This window comes from Triturus cristatus, chromosome 4_2 (genome assembly GCF_964204655.1).
Source record: "Triturus cristatus chromosome 4_2, aTriCri1.1, whole genome shotgun sequence".
NCBI classification, from domain to species: Eukaryota; Metazoa; Chordata; class Amphibia; order Caudata; family Salamandridae; genus Triturus; species Triturus cristatus.
Genome location: NC_140586.1, coordinates 158,872,462 through 158,886,314, shown reverse-complemented (window position 1 = coordinate 158,886,314; position 13,853 = coordinate 158,872,462). Strand labels below are relative to the sequence as shown.

The 13,853-nt window shown below is 48.8% G+C and overlaps 1 protein-coding gene across 3 annotated transcripts in view; it reads right to left on the bottom strand.

Annotated features, from left to right (window-relative positions):
* Window positions 1-3,520: 3,520 nt before the first annotated feature.
* Window positions 3,521-13,853, bottom strand: part of TIMELESS (timeless circadian regulator) — a 318,102-nt gene continuing 307,769 nt past the window's right edge. For all 3 annotated transcript variants that reach the window (XM_085600891.1, XM_085600892.1, XM_085600893.1), the window contains exons 26-29: window positions 7,842-8,091; window positions 5,725-5,836; window positions 5,403-5,485; window positions 3,521-5,142 (exon numbers count right to left, since the gene is read on the bottom strand). In XM_085600891.1, the coding sequence (XP_085457017.1) occupies window positions 5,036-5,142; window positions 5,403-5,485; window positions 5,725-5,836; window positions 7,842-8,091 (552 nt within the window). In that variant the 3' untranslated portion in view covers window positions 3,521-5,035. The remainder of the gene's footprint in view (window positions 5,143-5,402; window positions 5,486-5,724; window positions 5,837-7,841; window positions 8,092-13,853) is intronic.

Genomic DNA, 13,853 nt, shown 5'->3' with positions numbered 1-13,853 from the left:
AAGCGCTTCCTGAGAGGTGGAATGATGCACCAAGCATCCAACAGCGTCAGGTGAGAGGGGTCCACTCCTCTGGGAGGAGAGGAGTCAAAGCTCACTGTGTATATTTTAAAGAATTGGAAACAACAGGTTCAAAAGACAGCCACACACTCCTGCCAGACCAAACAAGCATTTGCAATGCAATAGGTCTCGCATTTACGAGACTTTGAGCTATTGGCATTCTGAATGCCAATAGCTTAAATTCTCGTCAATGCGAGACCTATTGAATTCCAAATATTGTTTATTTCCATGCGCCCCAAGCTGCGCTTGCACTCAAAAGAAGCCCCGTCCCTTTCTTTTGACGAGCCGCATCTACAGAAAGGGGTGTGGCTTCTATTAAGTTCAAGTGCAGCACGGAGCGCTTGTTAACCCTCCCAAAAAATATTTGGAAAGCAATAGGTGTTGCATTTGCAAGAGTTTAAGCTATTTTATTTTATAATGCCAATAGCTCAAAGTCTCCTAAATGGTAGACCTACGGCATTACAAAGAAGCGGCCAGAGGCGCAACTAGAGCCAAATTTCGGGTGGCGGGTGCTAATAAAAATGTCAGAGGGGGCTAATTCTTCCAGCAATAGGCAGAGTGAAGATACAGGGGCTCTAAGAAGGGGTGAAAAAACACAAAGCCTCGTTAACAAGTAAATGGTCTTTTAAAGACCTGTGAAGTACACGGGTGCGGCTGCAATAAGACGGACTCCAGGCCAGCCAGCCTACAGCAGCTCAAAAACTGTCTGTGTGTGTGCCCGGGAAGCTTTCTCAGCCCGGGCAGACACACACTACAGGGGGGGCTTTGAGCCCAATGGGTGTTGCGCAACTGGAAGCGGCCGCCATTGTCCCAGTTGCTTTGAAAGTGAAAGCGCACACGGCGCACTGAATGCTGCTGGCACACTGAATGTTGCTGCAAAGCACCTTGTGTCTGCAGTAAGCCAAACTCACCAAAGAAATAGTGGTTAGAGACTAAAATAACAGACAGTCTAACAACAGAAGTAAAAGGGCCAGTACTAATAGGTGGCTACAAATGACAAGGAAGTACTAAGGAGGGACTAATAAGCCGATTACCAAATCAGAAGCCAGCATTTACAAAGAACAAAGACACAAGCCAATGAAAAATATGGGCGGAGCTTCAAGTGCATACTCTAATACAGTATGCCTCGCAGAGCAGCGCATGCGCTGCCCAGGCTCGACCTAAAAAGGAGGATGTCATGGAGCAACAAACATTGGCAAAGCCAACAGGTCTCGCCTATGCAAGAGCTATTGATTTTGCCAATGAGTTTTAGCCATGCTCTACTCTATGCAACTGCAGTCTACACCAATGCACCCTAAGAAAATGCACTCTACACACTGCACTCTAAGACACTCTACTCTGCAAGACTGCAATCTGAGCCACTGAGCTCTACGCTGCTACGCCACTCTACACCATTGCGCTCTATGCCACTCCATTCTACTTTTGCACGTCGTACGCCACTGCTCTCTACAGCTCTGTAGGCCAATGCACGCTACCCCACTCTACACCATTGCGCTTTACGCCACTATTTTACTCTGCACCAGTGTACTGTAAGCCACTGCTCTCTACAGACTCTACTCTACAACTATACACCAATTCCCTCTACACCACTGCACAGTAAGACACCCTACTGTGCAAGAATGCACTCTCTGCCACTGAACTCTCCCTACTCTGCGCCACTGCACTCTACTTGCAGCACTCATCTCCATGACAATGCACTCTACGCCATGCTAATCTACTCTGCACGCCACTCCACTCTATGCCACTGCACTCTACACCTCTGCACTCTATCATGCACCACTCCACTTTGCCCAGCACCACTTCACTCTACTCTGAAACAATCCACTCAATGCCACTCTACACCATATCAATCTACAATGAGCCACTCTACGCCACTTTACTCAAAACTAATGCACTGTACCACTGCACTCTACGCCAATCTACTCTGCACCACTGTGCTTTATGCTACTTCACTCTAGGCCACTCTATGACGCTCTACTCCACTAAACTCCAATCAACTCCGACACTTTACTCCACTCTATGCCACTACTCCACTTTACGATGCTCTACGCAACTCCCTCTATGTCACTACATGCCCCTTTCCTCAACTCTATTTTACGAATCACTACGCCAGTCCAGTATGTCATTCTACGCCACTCCACTCTGAAACTCTATGCCACTTCACTCTAAGCCACTCTATGCCATTGCACTCTACACTACTGCACTTCATGCCACTCCACTCTAAGAAAATCTACTCCACCCTACAACACTCTGCTCCACTCTAAGCAACACATTCTACGCCACTCCACTCTACAACACTCAACTCCCCTCCCCGACACACCATAACACTCTATGCTACTCCACGACACTCCACTCTACAACACTCCACTCCCCTCCCCTCCACACCATAACACTCTATGCTACTCCACGACACTCCACTCTACAACATTCAACTCCCCTCCCCGACACACCATAACACTCTATGCTACTCCACGACACTCCACTCGGTGCTAGTCTACTCAAAACCACTCAATAACTCTCTATGCAATTCCATAACACCCCACTCCACAACACTCTACGCCACTCTCCTTTACACCACTAACTTTTAGCTATGTGGAACAGCAGCCATGCTGGTGTACAACATGGTTAAAACACATTGGCAAAGCCAGTAGCTCTTGCATAGGCGAGACCCGTTTGCTTTGCCAATGCTGGTTACAGAGAGGGAGCGCTCTGAAGGACACAGCAAATAAGGTATGTTCTTTGTGAGGGAGGAACTCAAGCTGAACAGCCTAAAGCAAATCGAGCAGCAAGTAGAGAGCAAGCAACTGTGAGTTACAAACCACAAAGCCAATGGTAAGCAATGGGCGGAATGCATTCCTAGGGAAGCTTTCTGAAAGTCCACAAGATGTCTTTAGCAAACTAGACAGCTGCACTGTCTGGTAGGCTGCGACCTAAAAAGCCACGCTGTCGAGATTTTTTACATGACAGATCACATTTCAACACAGGATCATAATCCACGCCTGCCAACGGACTTCCTCCATGAAACGGTAGTTAAATAATGGTTACCCGGGACCTCGCATTTCACTGGATCCTTCCATTGCTCCGCCTCACTTGGGTGGAGGTCTAAGGTCCATCGTGCTCCTATCTTTTTGGTGAATGCCGGCTCGCTTCTTTTTAGTTTCAGAGGATCTCTGGCCTTCCTTCGTGCATGTGGACGCGTGCATAGTAAGTACAGAGAACATTCCAGCTTTTATAAGAAGCAAGCTGCATATAAACATGTTATGACTAGGACTCCTAAAGGTATCAATCCTGATCCTAGGAGATTCACTTTCGGGTTTGATACCAACCACACTTGCTTTAATGTCATGGGGCACAGCTTCGACCCCCACCCCCCGTACCCACCTAGAATTACCCAGTGCCAAAAAGCACTGCAAACTAACTCTAGTACAGAAAATATAAACGGCGAAGCAAGAACGCACCAACATGAAATGTACAAAAAGGCTACTTTATTTAGAATTTTTTTACACCATAAATATAATTACGAAAACAACTGAACACTGAGAACATCTGAGGAAACCACAAAAAGGGAATGGTAACATTTTTAAAAGACGGCATAAAAAAGTTTTATCTTCGTTTAGTTTTCAAAACACAGCCCTCCTTTTGCTCAATTTCCAAATGGATGGATGAGCGGCTGGGATGGCTGTCAAGCCATGGGCGCTTCAAGTCATGCCAACCAGCATTAAACTCTGTGTGGGCCAAAACTCTGCTTCGGTCTAGAGGACGGAGGTGAGCCAGCATGGAGTTCCCCTGCTGCACCACCCAACACGAACACACACACACACACACACACACCTCTCTTCCTTATGAGACACTACTTAATTAGCAACAATACATCTCATAGGAACTAGGAACAACGCTGATTCTACAATTCGGAGTTCTTAAGTCCACCTGCCTTTACTACAGGGGCACCCCTCCACAAAGGATCAGAGGACTGGAGTAAAGCATGTCCTGCCCAGGCCCCTGGCACCGAGGCACACGGGAGAGTGGCACTGGGGTATGCACGTCTCTATCCAGGCTGTGCTAGCCTATCACTGGCAACTCAGCTGAACTTTTCATTTTATTGTTTTTAAAACAAGTGAACGTTTACATCTCTTTATTCAAACCACGTGATGACCAAGACAGTCAACTCACAAATTCTCCCCACAACCAAAACAGGAGTGGACAGCAAGGCAAGCGTGGCTTCCACAGATCCAAGGCCACCCCCCACTGAGACCTTTGGGGCCGACCAAGTGTCAGGCCAGCACACACCCCTCATTGCCCCATACTCCTCTGCCCAAACCACTGATCACTGTGGCTGTGAAGAGCATGGACAGTGAAGCCTGGGGGTGCAGGGTAAGAGGACACTAGCCCTCCACTACTGCTTACATCTGAAGCAAGCATGTCCGCTGGATGTAGGCAGAGGCAGTGTTTGAGAGAGCAGCCCAAAACAAATTTCACAAAGAGCTGCTGAAGGTAAAGATAAAAGCTGTGACACCTCCTATCCACAGAGACATCTGGCTCCAAGGGAGACATCTTGTCCTGAAGTGAACGTAATAGAGCTGCATGATTTGGGTGGCAGAGACTAGAAATGTGCTCACCCATTACAGCGGAACCATCAGTCCGCAAGGGGTTATCAGGAGGTCCGCCTCGTAAACTGGCTTCCAGGCGGATACGCAAGCTCTCAAAATCGTGGAGTATCGGGAAAAGCCACCACAGGGCCACTGGTAGAGGCCTCCTTCTAGAGGCTTAATGAGCTACAGCATAGCGAGAGCACCGCAAGAGCTCAAAGATCAGCTCTGGATTCAACGCTTTTTCCCATCTCTGCAAAACCACCACAAGCGACGTAGACAACCTGTCGGTGACTAGGAGCTCATTGGGGGTACCACGCACATATTGCAGAAGTGCCTGAAAGACATGTTACGATGCTGGAAAGGGATTCTTCACTTTGTTGATCCAATTTTCAGTCTTCATCCTCATCATCGATGAGCAGTCGCTTCCTTTTAGTCGGCCTGTGGTTCTCGTCAGAATCCGAGCCCCCTTTGTTGCGTTGGTGCTCAATCACATCATCTGAAGAAAAAAAGCAGTAACATTTTTTGACATTGAAGTGCCTTTAAACAGGACAGAGTGTAGCATGCAACCCACGCTATCCCAGACCCACTGGACTTTTTGGGACACTGGCTTATCTTACGGGTCGGCGGACTAACCCTGGGTCACATAAACAGTACAAGCGGACCGCCCATCAGACTCTCTACCTCGGACAACATAGTAGGTCGACAGCACTAAGAGAGCTCTCATTCACCCACAAGGTTGGCAATGACAGAACACACCTTTGCCTTCGACTTCATCATCATCATCGCTATCAATCAGTCGGCTTCTCTTGCTGGCTGGCTTCAGCAAGGCGTCATCCTCCCTGGTGTACCAGATAAAATAAAAGGTCAGTGTATGTGCACTTGGGTGACAGCAGATACAAGCAGGCGCATCTTAGACTGGACAGTATTATGGGGGTACACATCACCTACAATGAGGCAGTACACATCTGGAGATTTTTAAAGCAAGCTACCAAGTTGGGAGTAGTCCCCACCAAAGCTACTTGTGACCTGCAGAAGATTTTCAGAAACAGAAACACGTTTGCAGCCCCTGTCGTCTTACCTATTGGCACTCTCCTCTTCCTCTGGTTCAGATTCCATCGCTATATTGGACGGCTCGGACACCTCGGAGGGTCCCTCATCGTCCTCAACAGGAGAAGGCGCCGCAGGTGAAGCTAGGGAGGAGAGACGTGTGTTAACAAACTGGGTAGCACTTTAGTCCTAAGTCACCGCCATCAATAGTAAAATATCAGTGGTAGCAGCAGATGATCACTAGAGTATGAGCTTTCGGCTTGTCAGTGGGAATGAGCGCTTGAGCTCCGAGCACTACTTGCCAGGCTCAATAATCAAACATCCTTCCGAACACATTCCACTAAATCCGAGGTGCTCAACACAGGTCCAGGAGGGACGAATCAGTGGCAGAGTTTCAGGATGACCACTGAATATATAAATGTGTTCCACTGACATTCATCGCATGTAAATTCATCTTGTGTGAATACCTTTATAATCTGCCAAGGAGCTGGGCATTCAGGGCCTACATTAAAAGAGCCTGTGGTATAGAGTTCTGCACTAGCGCCCAGCATGACCATCACTGGTGCTGCAGCGCCCGCCCCCGGATTGTCCTCATTGGGTTTAGGGTGCCTTCCATTGCATGACAGCACCCCCCACCCCCTGATCCCTCCTCCAGTGTCATCCGCACATGGATACCTGCCGAGCTACTGCACTGCTCCCGATGGAGCAGCTTCACACACCACATCCTGCTGACTGCCCCGACTGTTCCTCTTAAGAGCACAGAAGGGCTTCTTCAGTTCTCATAAGAGATCGCGGCTGAAACGATCGCCACAAAGTCTCGCAGACGCAGCTTCAATGAGAAATGAAAATGGCGTCTGAGACAGAGCTAGAGACGGCCTTCCCTTAGTATTTTGGTGAAGAATTTGTTGAAACTGCTTGAATTTTGGAGGTCAAAGGATGTCAGTTATTTTGTAGTCTTGGTTAACTTCTACCCTCCAAGAAATGATTTCCTTACTTCCCTCCAAATGAATTTCGGGATCTATGACATTTCATCTGGGCGCATAAATACAATTTAGGCAGATATTTTTGAACTTAAAACCAATTCGATGGAAATGTGACCTTTTCCTAGACCATGTAATGAAACCACTTCTCTTAGCAAGGACTATTTAGTTGAAAATTCATCTTAATCTTTAATGCAACTACTGTTTCTCCACAATATTTTTTGTAGATATTTCGTAGAACGTACCCATTTCTGCGACATTTAATCCTGGTCTAATTCCTAACTTGTCAAAAGCTTGTTCCGATCTTATACACCAACCCGAACCATGATCGTAATTATTTCCAATATACCCACACTAACCTCATCTTTATTCAAACAGGAACCAGAACTTTGGCCCTTAGCTTAACTTTGTCCCAGAGACTAATCATGACCCGTATTCTAACGATTACTGTAACCTCAAACCTAAATGTAACCCTTCCCTCTTCAAAAATATTAACACAATCCTTCACCTCACATTATTTCATTTCAATGAAAGGTGCTTCTCCGATTTATATTTTGACGATTTTGTTTTTCAAAGAGATAAATGTTTTCAGTGACGCGTACATACATAGATGTAATGACAGATGTAACAACTCAATAGTGGTAAGCTACAACACAGACCAGGCCCTAAACATGTAAACTGCAGGACTCCAAAAACAGTTCAGCTATGAAAGCTAAAAGTGCGAAAATGACATCCCAGTGCTAGGAAAAGGATCGTTTTTATAGCATGACTGATGGGAGAATCAGAGCTGGCAGCATGACATCCAGCCATGAACAGAATTTGTGAAAATTACCAAAGAACTTCTTACATTTTGCCTTCGAACGAAGAGCAGGGTGAACCTTGGATACTGGTGCAAACATTGCAGAATTATTGCATTTCGGTATCTGAAGCTGTGCACATTTGTATAAATCATTTTACTTTAACATACATTTAGTACAATGCTATGTGTTTAATTGGCACTCTATCTTCTCTGGACCACTTACAATATATTGGTAAGCAAGTACTACCAAATAAATACTCCATGCGGAGGGACAGTAGTGCAAGGGGTTAGGTGTCTGTTCTTTGGAAGTACCTGGGAACAGCTTATGCTTCTACTGAGCAGGGAGCCACGTACTATATTATTCCTTACCTGGCACAAAGGGAGCTGGCTTCTTCTTTCGGGCCCTTCGTAGGGCCTGCAGAGCTTCGGCCCGCTGCGCCTCGCTGACGCCCTGCTCGGATGCAGCAAAGGGCTCTTGCTGCTGCTGCTCTGACTTTGCCCCTTCTTCTTGGTGCTCCAAAGCTTCCTCTTCTTCCTCGAAAGTTTGCAAGGTGAGGAAGTCTGCAACGTTGCGCAGTTGAACTGGGCTCAGCTTCACTGGGATTCGCCAGAATGATTCCTGCACCAAACACAAATGAGTAAAGAATACAAGGCTAAAAGTCAGATTAAACGAGTAAGTTACTTACCTTCGGTAACAGTGTATCTGATAGAGACGTACTCTAGTTGTAGATTCCTTACCATAGAATTTCCCCCAAGCGTCAGTTTGGATCCGGAGATTTTTCATTAGCAGTACCCCTGCACATCGCCAGGTGGTGGCGGGTCTTTGTGCGCACCGTAAATGATGTCGCGGGACCTACATAGACGCAGCCCGCGCGCGGACGTCAGTTCTTAACACAACTTTCCACGTCAGAAGCGCAGAGTCATGAAAGACACTGACCACTGGTGCGTCAAAACTAAGGCCCTTCAGTGGAGTCCCTATCCCTAGAAATCAGATCGCAGAGCGGGAAGTATGGGTGGGGCGGTAAGGAATCTATAACTAGAATATGTCTCTACCAGACACATCATTACCGAAGGTACATAACTTACTCATCTGATCGAGACTTCTAGTTGTAGATTCCTTACCTTAGAATAGATACCCCAGCAATACCAACCACGGAGGATGGTCAGTTAACCAAGATCACACAAGGAAGTCCCGGAGGACCGAACGGGCAGAGTACCCATATCCAGGACTAGGACCCTGCGTGCGAACGCAGTGGTTGCCGCAGTTGCTCTAGTAGTGTATTATACATAACCCCACAGGAGGTTCCTTCTTTGCCAATGCGAAGCACAATTTAATGCAGAGGATAATCCATCAAGAGATGGTCCTTTTCGGCATTGCCCAACCTTTCTTGGCACCCACACAGCCAATTAAGTGTTGATCATCCACCTGGAATTCTTTGGTAAGATCAAGATAGAAAGACAACGCACGTTTTGGGTCCAGGTGGTGGAGTCTCTCTTTGTCCTTGGAGGGATGCGGGGGCAGGTAAAAGATGGGCAGGGTAATGGATTGTCCCATGTGAAAGGGTGTGACCACTTTAGGGAGCAACAAAGCTTTTGTTTGAAGCACCACTTTATTTGGAGGCACAGACAGATAGGGAGGCTTGGATGATAGAGCCTAGAGCTCGATAACTCTACGAGCAGAGGTGATGGCAATTAGAAAAGCCGTCTCAAGGGTTAGAAGCCTGAGAGGTCAATTATGAAGAGGCTTGAAGAAAGCACACATAAGAAAGGTCAAGGCCAAATTTAAATCGCATTGGGGCATTAGGAAAGGAGACAGAGAAAACGAGTGAGTAAGACCCTTAAGAAACCTGTTGACAATGGTAGATTTGAACAAAGCAGGGTGATCTAGAAGTCTCAGAAAGGCAGAGATAGCCGAAAGATAAACCTTAAGGGTGCCCAAAGCAAAACCCTGCTGGGCCAAAGAAAGTATGTACAATAGAACCTTCAAAAGAGGGTCAGAAAGGGAATCAACAGCCTTTGCTGAGCACCATGCCACAAATTTGTTCCATCTATAGGCGTATACCGTTTTAGCGGAGGGAGCTTGGCTGCCAAGATAACATCACAGACTCCGGGTGGAAGATCGAAATCTGTACACTGCCGCCTCTCACTCTCCATGCATTGAAGTGAAGACTGTACACAATCGGGTGAAGAACCGTCCCCTGCTGCTAAGATAGAAGATTCTCCCTAAGAGGCAGTCTGATCGGAGGATCGATGCCCATGCTCAGAGATCAGATTACCAGACTTTTCGTGCCCAATCCGGAGTCACAAGAAGGACTTGAGCCTGGTCATGCTTAATCTTCTTGAGCACTCTAGGCAGAAGTGGTATAGGCGGAAAGGCGTAGAGGAGGCCGAAGCTCCACCTGCGTCTAAAAACGACACTGAGCTAGCGCTGCCTTGGAAGCTCCAACGTACAATACCGCTGACATTGCGCGTATTCTTCGGAGGTGAACAAATCTAACCAAGGCTCTCCCCACCGCTTAAAGAGACCTTGCGCCACCTCCAGATGGAGATGCCATTTGTGATTGACCAGGCACCGAGGGCTGACTCAGTTCGATCTGTCATTCAGAGAGCCTGCCAGGTGGTGAACCACCAGGGATATGCTCTGATGTTCCAGCCATGTCCTGAGGTGGAGAGCCTCCTGACTAAGGATCCACGACCCCACCCGCCCTGTTTGTTGCAGTACCACATGGCGGTTGGGTTGTCCGTGAACACCTGCACTACTTTCCCTTTGAGAGTGGGAAGAAATGCCTTCATTGCTAGTCTGATCGCCCGGAGCTCCAAAAGGTCGATATGGAGACCGGATTATGCCAGAGACCAGACGCCTCTAATCTCTGCCTCTCCCAGGTGGCCGCCCCATCCCAAGAGTGATGCATCCGTCAGCACCGTCAGATCTGGTTGGGGAAGTGAAGGGGATCTGCCTATGACCCAATCTTGGTTTGCTAGCCACCGCTGCAGTTGCTGAGCAGTTCCATCCAAGATATGGACGTAGCTGAAAAGATTCCCCTGATGCTGCGCCCACTGGAACTTCAGGTCCCACTGCAGAGCCTGCATATGAGATCTAGCATGATCCATCAGCAGGATGCCCAGCAGCCTCAGAGTCATTCTCACCGAAATCCAGGATAAAGTCTGAAACATCGGTATCATAGCCCAAATATCCCGGACTCACTGCTCGGGAGGATAGGCCAGAAACTGCACTGTGTCCAGAATCGCTCTGATGAAAGGGAGCGTCTGAGAGGGAGTCAGGTGTGACTTCAGCCTTTTGATAGTGAACCCCAGGGAGTGCATGAGTTCCGCCGTAGTCTGGAGGTGGGAGACGACAGCCTGGGGCGAGCCCGCCTTTAACAGTCAGTCGTGGAGATGGGGGAAGACTAGTACCCCTGATCTGCGCAGATGAGCTGTGACCACTGCCATCAATTTTGTGAACACCCGAGGGGCACTGGTAAGGCCAAAGGGTTAGCACAGTAAACTGAAAGTGCCCGTGGCCCACCATGAACCGAAAGTAACATCTGTGGGCAGGCAGGACGGAGATATGGAAATAAGCATCCTGCAAGTCCAATGCTACCATCCAGTCTAGGGCTAAAATGAGCATTAACTTCTCATTCCAGAGGAAGAAGTTGAGGGTCCGGAGGTCTAGGATAGGATGCAGGCCTTTGTCCTTTTTTGGCCACCAGAAAGTAGCAGGAATAACAACCATGTCCTACTTCTGGCACAGGGACCCTCAACTATGGCCCTCTTGGTCAACAGAGCCGTAACTTCCTTGCGGAGAAGCACCAAATGATCCACCGACATAAAGTTGTAGGAGGGTGGCATGGAGGGAGGTGTAGTGTCGAAGGGGAGGGAGTAGCCCCTTCTGACTATCTGCAGAACCCACCTGTCCGACGTGATGCTTGCCAGCGGAGGAGGTGATGGCGAATCCTGCCTCCAACTGGCCAATGATGGGCCTAAAACGTCGGACTAGGAATGTTTAGAGGGGGAAATGGTGGACTAGCCCGACTGCTGGCTCCCTGTACCACAAGGACACTGGGTCACACCTCCGCAGCCATGCAGAGGCTGGACAGTTGCAGGACTCAGTGGCTGTGCAGGACGTGGCTGGGCGTCACTTCTAGAGCAATCATAGGGATGAAATATAGATTGAGGGGGAAGGATTGGAGCTGTGAGTCCCAAGGATCTTGTTGTAGTTCAAGATTCCTTGAAGCGCTCAAGCGCCGCCAGCCTTCACGTCGAAAAGGCGAGTGCCATCAAAGGGCTTGTCCATCAGAGTAGATTGAACATCCCTTGAAAACCCTGAAGTCCTCAACCAAACAGCGTGTCTTAATGGTACCAACGAGGCAAATGTTCTGCCCAGTGAGGCGGAGGTGTCCAGTCCACAACGAATGGTGAATTTGGCCGCATCTCTCCCGCCCGCAACTGTCTGGATAGAGAACGGCCCAGGACTTCTCCGGGCACTGAGGCAGCACCTGAGCAACCATATCTCAAATGGTATGGGAGTATCGGTCCAAGAGGCAAGCAGTATTCACCGACCACAATGCCAAGCTGGAGGAAGAAAACATCCTCCTCCCAAGATGGTCCAGCTTTATGGATTCCCTATCGAGAGAAGCAGAAGGGAAAATGCCTTTGGAAGATGAGGCTTGGACATCCAAGCTCTCAGAAGAAGGATGTTGCGTATGGGACACTGGGTCGCCAGAGGCGGGGTGATGGCGGCGGGCATTTGCCCTGTCCACAGGAGCCCCTGTACTGGGCCTGGACAATGTGCCCAGAAGGACATCAGTGAGGGCTCATTAAAAGGCAAAAGAGGCTTGGAGGTAGAAGCCACAGGCTGAAGCACCTCTGTCAGGAGGTTAGTCTTGACTGTCAGCAATGGGAGCTCGAGGTCAAGGACCTCAGCTGCCCTTCAGAACAACCACTGCGTAGGATGCGTCCTCCTCCGTAGCCACAGTAGGGAGAGAAAGCAAGTCAGTGTCAGCGGAAGTGTCCAACCCACTGCACTCACCCAGGTCCAACCACAAGTCCATGGGGTCTTCAAGCTGGTCCGTTAAAGGGTCCAGCGGCCCCTCCCAGTCCTCTTCACTACCCTCCAGTACACAATCAATACCGGGGACAAACACAGGGATAAAAGTCCACTCCCTCATTGGAACAGACGTCGGTCTGGCTCCGTGTCCAAGTCGGGGACAAGGATGGGGTAGATACCGACCAGGGGCACGGTTGGCGTCTGGAGTATCGCTGCTGGGATCGGCATTGGGGGAAGGGTAAGGTGGAATGACTAACGTCAGTCTGGATCCGATAACTGATTCACAGGAGCCCTTCAGAGCCACCAGCGTCGAAGGCCTGAGGGCCCCAACTGACTCCGCAGGACCAGAAGGTGCACCAGCAGAGCCCGACTGCCCATACATGAGGTGCAAGGCCTCATAAAACTGTCGCAATCGGGCAGGAGACGCTTCGGCTCCCGGAAAAGTGGGGAGACGTGGAGTCACCTAAAAAAGAGGCTCCGGGGACAGAGGCCTAGAGCGACGACGCTCTGTGTCCTTCGTTTCGTCAACCGGCGGACGGGGTGATGTCAAAGAAAACCTATGCTTATGCATCTTCAATTTCTAACTTGTGCCTACCTGAATGTCCCAAACATTTTGAATGGGACGAGGAGTGCAGGCTCCGCAACTTTTCTCTGGACCTTCTTCTCGATCGAGAATGGGAGCAACGCAGACCCGAGTGCTGGGCCTCCAACAGCTTTTGAGATCGTTCTTGCAAAGCTTTCGGATTCATGTCCCAGCACTCGGAGCACGACTTCGGTTGCGCTCCAAGCACCAGAGGCACCCGAGGTGTGGCTCAGTCACGGACATCCGATGACAGGATCTGCAGGGCTTGAATCAGGTCCTACGTTGGGAGGGACAACTTGACGCACCAGGAGTCCAAGACTCAGAAATAAAAGTCAAATAAAAAGGTAGCCTAAAAACGGCTATGGGGTTGCTCTCTCTAGATCTGCGCTTAGGGTGGCCAGAAAAAAGAAAGAAATGACATCAGCTAGCCCGGGCTGCGTCTATGTATGTCTCGCAACGTCATTTACAGCACGCATAAAGCCGACCGACGCTACCTGGCAACGCTCAAGGGTACTGCTAATGAAAAATTTCCAGATCCAGACTGACGTCTGGGGGAAATTCTATGGTAAGGAATCGACAACTAAAAATCTTTCAGATTTTCAGAATACATATATATTCTATAGTTCACATAAACAACAGTTTCACAAACAAACCACCATGGAGGTCACATAAAGCTCTTGCAAGCTAAAGCCTCGTTGGGCACAGGTATTCCTCAGGCCAAAAAGTTTCCAGGTTTAGGCTTTTAAGATAA